The sequence below is a fragment of the Sceloporus undulatus genome, unplaced genomic scaffold (assembly GCF_019175285.1).
Source record: "Sceloporus undulatus isolate JIND9_A2432 ecotype Alabama unplaced genomic scaffold, SceUnd_v1.1 scaffold_21, whole genome shotgun sequence".
Classification (NCBI taxonomy): domain Eukaryota; kingdom Metazoa; phylum Chordata; class Lepidosauria; order Squamata; family Phrynosomatidae; genus Sceloporus; species Sceloporus undulatus.
This window is the reverse complement of record NW_024802943.1, coordinates 921,402-930,756: the sequence shown is the minus strand read 5'-3', so window position 1 is coordinate 930,756 and position 9,355 is coordinate 921,402. Positions and strand designations below refer to the sequence as shown.

At 41.0% G+C, this 9,355-nt stretch overlaps 1 protein-coding gene across 1 annotated transcript in view; it reads left to right on the top strand.

The window, feature by feature from the left end:
• Positions 1 to 7,807, top strand: part of LOC121917510 (protein FAM83D-like) — a 31,991-nt gene extending 24,184 nt beyond the window's left edge. Inside the window, exons 2-4 of the mRNA XM_042443540.1 lie at positions 1,086 to 1,253; positions 3,586 to 3,710; positions 6,640 to 7,807. Coding sequence (XP_042299474.1) covers positions 1,086 to 1,253; positions 3,586 to 3,710; positions 6,640 to 7,648 — 1,302 coding nt within the window. The 3' untranslated portion in view covers positions 7,649 to 7,807. The remainder of the gene's footprint in view (positions 1 to 1,085; positions 1,254 to 3,585; positions 3,711 to 6,639) is intronic.
• Positions 7,808 to 9,355: the final 1,548 nt, after the last annotated feature.

Below are 9,355 nucleotides of genomic sequence, written 5' to 3'. Positions count from 1 at the left end.
TAGTGTAAATGTGCTATGTGTGTGTGTGTTTTAGAATTGGTGTGTGTGTGTGGCCAGAAAGGGAATTACATTCCTGACATCTGTCCAGGAATAATGTCAAAATGTCCTCCATTTTGATCATGCCTAAGAAACATGCATTTAGATTAACATTTTTTAAAAATCACCAATTTTTTTGCGTGTCCTCCATTTTTAGAAATGTTGTCCTACATTTGAAAATGTTGTCCTATTCTTGTCCTACATTTGTCCCGGTTTGGAGGTCCTGACTTATGGCAACCCTATACCTAAGCCAAATAAATAAGTAAATAAAACTATTGATATAGTGGGTGCACAAGATGCTATTTCAGATATATCCACTTTCTGTTAAATATAAAGGAGGTATGACTTATTTGATCTAGATTATTACACATATTCCAATAAAATAATTGCCACAAAATGTTTTGAATGTATTTGAGTATATTTGTTTTAAATGTTATTCAAGCACATAACATTTGATTTGGTTTAATGTTCTGGGGAAAAAAGGAGCTCAACTTTTTCTATCAAACAGTCCTACTGCGCTCCTTAGAAATCTTTTGGCAGTGTTCAGAACTGATAGCTTTATGAGGAGACTAGTACTGATTCTGGAGACACATGTATTCCAGAATGTAGCTACATAGCTTTATAGTTATAGATGGCGGAATATAGGAGTCTTGAAAGCAAAATGTGTAGGACAAGAATAAAACAGTAAGAATAATGAGCATTTACTCTAGTATGTCTTGTTTGGATGGTATGCAATGTGTTACAAGTAGTGAGTGGCACAGTAAAAATAGAGATTTTCAAGGTGCTGTTTGGCCTTTGCAGAAGTTGACTTTTGAGTAGAAGTTAAATGTAATGGATCAACTGCTTGAAGAGGATTCAAATATATGAAGAACTCTGAAGACAATCCAAAAGTAAATGTTGGGTATAGCATTCATAAGGTGCAGTGAAGGGTTAGCTGCTTTATTATGGGAAGATACTTTAATGTGATAGTTCTCAAAACCGAACTTTTTTAAAAATAAAATCTCTTTGTTCAACATCTTGGAACTGATTTTTCCCCTTCAATTTTACAGGTTATTGCTATAGTCATGGACTCCTTCACAGATCTGGACATTTTTGGTGATCTCCAAGAAGCATGTAGAAAAAGGCTGGTTCCAGTCTATATTCTTTTGGATCAGGCATTTCTTACTCATTTCATGGCAATGTGCAGAAATCTAGAATTCTGTCCTGAACAGGAAAATGTAAGTTGTGTGACATTTCAGTTTTACAGTAGGAAAATGGTTTGACCCTGGGTTAGCTGAACACATTTAATCAAGGGAGGGGAATACTTCATGCTCCAAACTGCAGTGAGATGTAAAATTATATATAATTATAGAAACCTCAGTGAGAGCGAGTGTGGTGTAGTGGTTTGAATGTTGGATTGTGATTCTGGAGACAGGGATCAAATCCCTGCTTGGCCATGGAAACCCACTTTGGTTGTCATAAGTCAGAAACAACTTGAAGGCACATAGTAACATCAATAGAAACTTCTGTACCTTATGGCATGAAGTGATTTCCCCTCCCTTGACTATTTGGTACCACACTAATACTACTCTTGCTAAGTAGATTTTTCTTTATTTATTCTCTCCTTTTGATAAGGCCATTTCCCTCTGCTGACAGGCATCATTTAAGTTTTTAAAATCCCTGTCTTTAGCATTCCCAGAGTTACTAACTGCACCATTTAAAAGTTGCATTTTAATAGCATTAACATCTTTAAGAGGAATTGGTAAACAGTCCCTAAATGTGCAGTGACCCTGAAGGGCAATTTCGCTTTTGGAGTCTTCATCAAAGAGAGTATAATGCAGGGGTAGGCAACCTGCGGCCCGCGGGCCGAATGCGGCCCAGCGAGGCCTTGGGACCGGCCCCAGCCCGGTCCTGCCGCCGATTGCCGCCGGGGCCTTTGGCATCTCGCGCGAGGGGCATGGTGGGGCAATTGTCTATAGAAGCCTCAGAAACATGCATTTATCTTAATATTTTTTAAAAATCAGCAAATTTTTTCACGTGTCCTCCATTTTTTATTTAAAAAGTATCCTCCATTTGAAAATTTTGTCCTACATTTGTCCCGGTTTATTTATTTAATTCATTTTTAAAAAGTTATTTAATTATTTATTTTTTGGCTTCGGCCCCCCAGTTGTCTGAGGGACAGCAACCTGGCCCCCGGCTCAAAAAGGTTGCCTACCCCTGGTATAATGGGATGACTTCCGCTGTGGAAAGTAAATCAGAAGTCAGGCTATGCAAGAAACTCCCAGCTTTGGGGAAGATAGAGCCCTTTGTATTCTGTGCATGAAGATTTTAAGTTTCCTTTCGTATTTAACCTGGTGAATAATTTCTCCATCTCATATCCCCCATGCCAACATGAAGCAAATATCCCTTGGAGGTCTTTATTCCTTTTAGAAAGCTGCTAGTGTTTGTAGTGGGTTGGGTCTCGCTGGCATTTTTCTCTGTGTCCACCACCAGGGGACTAGTTCTGATCATAGGGGAGAAAAATACTTCACCACCATCCATATCTTCTGGATTATATTTCTGCAGCACATAACCAGACTTGAGTGGGTTAGGCACAGGGTGTATTCCCTTGACTAAGAGGCTTGGTGACAAAAATAAGTAATTAAAAATATGATAGAAGGGAACAAACAATTCAGTCAACAGGTTCATCAAAGTTTTTCAATCACCTGGCCAATGTATTATTTTGAACATATTAAGTTCTAGGACAAGGCAATGTAAGGAGATTTTGTTACCTGTCTGTATATTTGAGAAGGGCTGCTACTTGGACATATCATGCTGTGATAAGCCTTTCAGTAATAACCATACCTGATGATGTGGGAAGACTTAATGGTACCAAAATATTTATCTTCCTATGCATCCTATTTATTTTCTATCCATCACATTGCTAATTCACATGTAGCTGCCAATGCTGTTTGAATTAACAGTGCAAACCTAATCCCATGAAGATTTGTTGTACAGACCAGCCTCTTCCCCCAATCTGTTGATCTCAATATGTGTTGGATCACAGTTCCTAGAATTCTCCAACAACATTGTTATTGCAATGCTTGCTGGGAATATGGGAATAATGGTCTCTTTTGAATTTTTTTAAAATGATCTCTAAATAGTCTGCCATGCTGAACATAGCTTTAAAAAGTCTGCCAGGATGAACATAGCAAAATTGTTCCAGAGGGTCCAAAATCATGGTGAAATTACCTTTCATGGTCCTTAGGAGGCATGGTGCAGCTAGGGCTCCACAGGGTTTCATGGGGGACCCCCCAGCCCCTTCTGTTGCCCTAAGGCCACAAAAAGTGTTGTCTGTAGAACAGGGGTGGGAATCATTCCAGAGGTTGTTGGACTGTAACTCCCAGCGTTCCTCACTCTGCTGGGACTTACAGTCCAACAGTCTTTGTAGGGTTATCCACCCTGAATAGAGAAGGAAGGGCTATGAGAATGATAGATGAGTGCATATGTGAGTTTATTCTGATGAATATGATTGGTTGAAGATATTGCCTTGATAGATTTGTTTAAAATACAATTCTTTTTTGGAAACAGCTGATGAGAGTCCGAACAATTACAGGCAACACTTATTATGCAAGATCAGGAGCCAAGATAATAGGGAGTGTTCATGAGAAGTTCATGTTGGTTGATGGTGTAAGAGTAACTACAGGCTCCTACAGGTATGTAACCTTTGATGCCTTTTATATTAATAACAAATACCCAAAAAACTAGTGTGGTACCATGTGAGGTCTACCATGGCCTAAAGTCAATTTGCCATTTCCACTGTTTGAAGCATTTGTGTAAGCATACATAACTCTCCCTCAGGGACCAATTAAAACATATGTTTTATGAAATCTGAGGAGCCCTGTTTAAAAAAAAAAATTGTCATATTTTTGGTTTGAAAGAGAAGGAGAAGACTGATAAGTGTCATCTGCAGAACTGCATGTCCTGGCTGCCCTCAACTAGTTTACTTTCTCCAGTGTGGTTGTGGAGACAAATGTTGACATATGTTTTAATTGCTCACCCAGCTGTCTTCTAATTGTTGGATGGAGTGAGTTTCCTGTTGTCCTTAGCAAAATGTTTTCTTCCCTTAGTACCCTTGAGGTTCTTTTTGTTCCCTTGGTTTCAGGCTTATGATATGTAGCTACTTTTGCACATTTCAGTATGGCATATAAATATAGTGCACCCTTGGCTTAGGCGGGGGAATCCGTTCCAGACCCCTGCACATAAGGCAAATAGCACATATGCTCAAGCCCCATTGAAAATAATGGGGCTCATGCATGATGCAAGCGCACCATTGCAACCCTGTCTCATGGCTTTCAGCATAAACTGAAAGTCACATAAAAGGCCGCACTGTACAGTGTGCCCATGTCATACGCAGACACACCATATGCTGAAAGCTGCAGGGGCGCAAGGGGCAGCACATCCCATTAAGACTAATGGGGTATGCGCCACCGCGCCATGCACAAGCCCCATTATTTTCAATGGCGCTCGAGCATACTTTTTTTTTACACAGGGGGTCCAGAACAGATCCCCCATGGAAAAAAAGGGCGCACTGTACATTAATTTTTTGAGCCAGTGTGGCGTAGTGGTTTGAGTATTGGGCTACAACTCTGGAAATCGACTTCCTGCTCAGCCATGAAACTCACTGGGTGACCTTGGGCAAGTCATATTCTCTCAGCCTCAGGGGAAGGCAATGGCAAACCTCCTCTGAACAAATCTTGCCAGGAAAATCCAGTAATAGGGTCACCGTAAGTTGGAAACAACTTGAAGGCACACAACAACAAAGTGGCATATATGCTTTTACACTCTTATCCCTTTCCTGGAATCTCAGAGAGATTCTATGTGCAGTAAGGCATGTAAAAGTCTTGCCACCAGCACTGGTTCTCATCATCCTGCTGTGTTTCTTGTTTTTGCTTGTTCTTCTTCGTGGCCTCTGTGCCTCACAGATTAGGGGGCAAAACCCTAATGTGTGAGGGCACAGATGACCACTCAAAGAACCACAGTTACAGGTAAGCAACCTGTCCTTTCTTTTTCCTGCTGCCACACTCTGTTGGCTCCACAACAAAAAGTCAGTAGAAAATCTGGGCCACATCTAGAGAGAACGTTTTGCACAAAGAGGCATACAGCTGTCTCCAACTGTAGTGTGATTGTTTTCTGTTCTAGAAGGGGGTTTGGACCCATAGATCAGGATTTGGCATATAGCATGTTTCACCTCAAGAAATTTCATAAGAAATCAACACTCCACCACAGGCATTGGAAAAATGTGGCCCATGTGCTGTTTTCCTTCTTTTTACTCCTCATCCCAACCAGCTTTTTCCAGCTTTTACTTTTTTACATTATTGCTTATTTTCAGGGCTATTATGGCTTGTAGAGTCATGGAATGGAAAAAATGCAGTTCTGCAGAGGACACTTACCAGTCTTTTTCTTCTCCTTCAAGACATACATCTTGACTATTTTTTGAAACCTGGTTCCTCAGGGGGAGGCATGTATGCTCATACAAATGTTTCAAACAGTGAACATATTGCCCCCTAAAACCTCCAGAGTTTCCACACCTGTACTGTTTAAATTAAAGAAATGACAAATTCAAATGAGAGCTAAACTTTTTTTTTATGTTAAACACTCTCAAGCCTCTGTAAACTGTTTCAGCAAGTACCTGTTCTAGATTTGAGGCTCCTTATGCAAAGTATTCCTTTGTGGGTCCCCTCTTCTGTTGCTGGGCTCTGGTGGGCTTGCCTGATAGCAGTGGCAGCCAGTGCTAGTATTTGAGCAGTGCCAGGTGGTTACACCCAATACCTCTTAATTCGCACAACAGACCCTATGTACAATTGCTTCAGGGTATTGTGGAAAATTGAAAAATCAGCTAGACTCAGCCAATAAGTAATTATATCTTCTGAAATTTCATAAGATAGGTGTGTGTATTTAAAATAAAACCCTTCTAACTGTTGCTACATTCTGATTCCTGACTTTAGTACAATACTTCTAAAAATGGAAGAGACAGAATAATAGCTTAAGGGGATCTCCCCCCCACCCCATTTCTCTTTGTTGATGGGCTCATTAGATCTCCTGAGTGAGTTACTTTCTCAGCTCACTTTGTTGTTGTGTACCTTCAAATCATTTCTGACTTGTGACAACTCTAAGGTGAACCTATCACAGGGCTATCTTGGCAGAATTTGTTCAGAAGGGGTTTGCTCTTGCCTTCTTCTGAGGCTGAGAGAATAACTACCCAGAATTACCCAGTGATTTTCCATGGCTGAGCAAGGATCCGAAGCTTGGTCTCCGGTATTCTAATCCAACACTCAGACCACAACACCATGCTGGCTTGTTCTCTGATAAATATGAGTGATTTATTATGGAAGTGGTTTCTGGATGTTGTCTATGATTCTTATAATCTCAGACCACTGGCCATAACGGCAAGGACTTCTTTGCCAGTATGGCCAGTGGAGGACCCAAGTTTAGGGACCACTTTTTAACAAGGTAAAGCAATATACAAATACTTATAAAACCATTCTTTAAAAGCTAGGGTTGTTTAATAATGAACATATTCTGATTAGAGTGCATGGCATAATACTCCCCCCCCCTTTTTTTTATCTTCCATCCCTTCTGCAGTTTCACATGGACTGATGGGAAGTTAAATAGCAGTAACTTGTTGCTACTCTCAGGTCAAGTGGTTGAACATTTTGACTTGGAGTTCCGGATCCTTTATGCACAATCAAAGCCTATTGACTCAAAGCTACCATCCAGCTGCAGGAACAGTGGTGCCCACGAACATATAGCTAACAAAACAACACCTTGCAAAGATTTCACTGTGGGTAACCTTCTGAGAGCTGAGTTTGCCAGGCTTTCAAGCAGTCCTCAAAAGCTTGAGCGAGAGCTGCTACTAGCTAAAGAGCTCCAAGGGTTAACTCAAAGGGGTAATGCTAAACACCCACACCTTAGTAGTGAGGAAGACCTACACAATGCTCCTGAAGCCTTAGCAAAGCCTAAAAAGACAGTCAGTCTGTCAACTCAGACTGAACCATTGGAAGAGAAGCCCATGACAGCACTCTTTAGTTGTGCCACACAAACCAGTATTTCAGTGGCAACTGCGACCACACAGACAACAACTCGCTCCAGAATGGTGGGCACACAGACAACTGTTCTGTTCAAGACTGCCACAACACAAACAGACCAGAAGCCAGCTGTGGAAGTGGCTGCGGATCAGACTGTACCTGAGCAGAGACCTCCTGATCAGAGAGTGCCTTCTAAAGAAGGATCTCCTGTTTCTAGGAAGTCCACATCAACTTCTTCTAGTGGGTGGTCAGTTTCTTCCCTGTCTTCCCAGTGCTCTCGGGCAAGTTCTGCTGGTTCACTGTCATCCCTTAGATCCATGGACTACTCTGTCAACCATCGGGGAGACTATTTCCGCAAACAAAACAAGGAGAGGGAGTTCCACTATTCTGTCATCCGGTGCAAACTTAACCACATGGTTTCCATGCTCTCCAGGAGGGGGAACATTGTTGACAACTACATAGCTTGCCATCCCATGAGGTGCAACTTAAAACCTAGGCACCAAATCAGCACGAGCTTAATAAACCTCCGGGATTTTGCACTGTATACATCAAATGACTGTTTCTGAGAAGTAGAGGAATGGAAGACCTGGTGCACATAAAGTAGCTGCTATATTAGAGTTGTTAGAATGAAAACTGGAGAGGGCTCTTGTACCTATAACAGTTGTGTAAAAGAAGGAATTTCAGCAGGTGTCATGTCACACAACCAGGTAAAAAGAAACACCTGCTAAAATACCCTCTTCTTTTCACTCTGGCAATCATGTGCTATGTGGATTCTGCTTTTTTTTAATGATGCTCACCACCAAACCCACATTTTTTTGTTTTGCTACAAAGCAAGAGGAGGGAACTTCTAATCTATGGACTTAATCTGGCATGTGAAGGGTCTGGATCCCCTGCCTTCAGGACCTCTGAGGGATACCACTCTCGTGAAGCCCTACCCCCTCTGAAATTTCCCTGCTTTCTTCTTCTCACTATTGGAAATGAGCAGGGATTATTCCCCACTAGGCTCATCTTCCCCATTTGGAAGACAAGTCAGGTGGGGAGAAAGGTTTTCAGGGTTTGCTATGGTACAGAGAAAACAGTCATTATGCAAGCTGAGCCAGTATGGCTTGTGGTATGATGACAGCCATGATAGGAAAATTCCCTTATAATTTTTCTCAGGCCCTGTGCAGACCTGCACTTTGGGCCAGCCTGGGGGCGGAGTCAGGGCGTAGCGTCTACAAGACATATGCCCCAGCTCTGCTCCCAGGGTGCCGTAAATGCTGTATGCTGCACCGCAAGTGCACAATGTCAGTGTTCCTCCAGCGCTGCATCCTCACGACACAGCGCCAAAGGAGTGCCATAAAGCCGCGGCTATCACGCCTTTCCAGGGCACAAAAAAGGATCTGCTTTTGGGGTGTAAAAGATGTGGTTCCATGCTGACCCTTCAGGGCTGTCTGTACAGTCCCTTAGTGGCATATTTTCTGTGTGTATCATTTGTTTAATGTGTTTTTGAATTTTTGGTAGCTTATGGATTTTATTTTCTGGTGTACATTTCTTTATTTGACTTTTTCCCTCTTCTCTAAGTGGTACAGCAATCTTTTCCAATCCATGAAGCCCATGAGATTTTTAATCCCCCAAAGTGCCTGCCAATATTGGTTTGTTTTTGTTGGTTTTTTTGCCCATGAAAATACATTTTAACTAATAGTGGTATGGGTTAAGGAACAGTTAATGAACAGCAGATGCAACTCTTTCCAGTTCCTCATTGCTTTTTTTTCAGTAACAAAGGCATATCTTAACATTAAAAGATGGGGCAATTTTCCCATCTGAGTCTAGCTGTTTTTACTGTCTCTTTGTCACAGTTATGTATGTTGATGAATTTAACTTTGAAAATAAAGCATTGTCCAAAAGAAATAACTTTGGGAAAGTTGTACTCTGGAATTCATATCTTTTTTCTAGTTCTCATAACTGAACACAAGTAAGTAAGAGAGTGTGTGTCTAAATAAGTAACACCATTATTTCTTAAATAATTTTCTCAACAGCCCATTAAAGCAGGTCAGCTCAATTCCCCTTTTACAAGGGGAGATCTATGATAGATTTTATAGAACCTCAAAAATGTAGCTTCAACATCAACACTGAAAATAATGGCGAATTTCAGAAAGCAAATTTGAGTGTGGTTTAGTTTAATATTACAGCTGTAATTCATACTTGGGTATAAGTAATACACCAAACTTTTTACTACATTATTCAAAATGACTCAAAATAGTTAGGTACGTTGTAAAAAAATCTTGAAATGT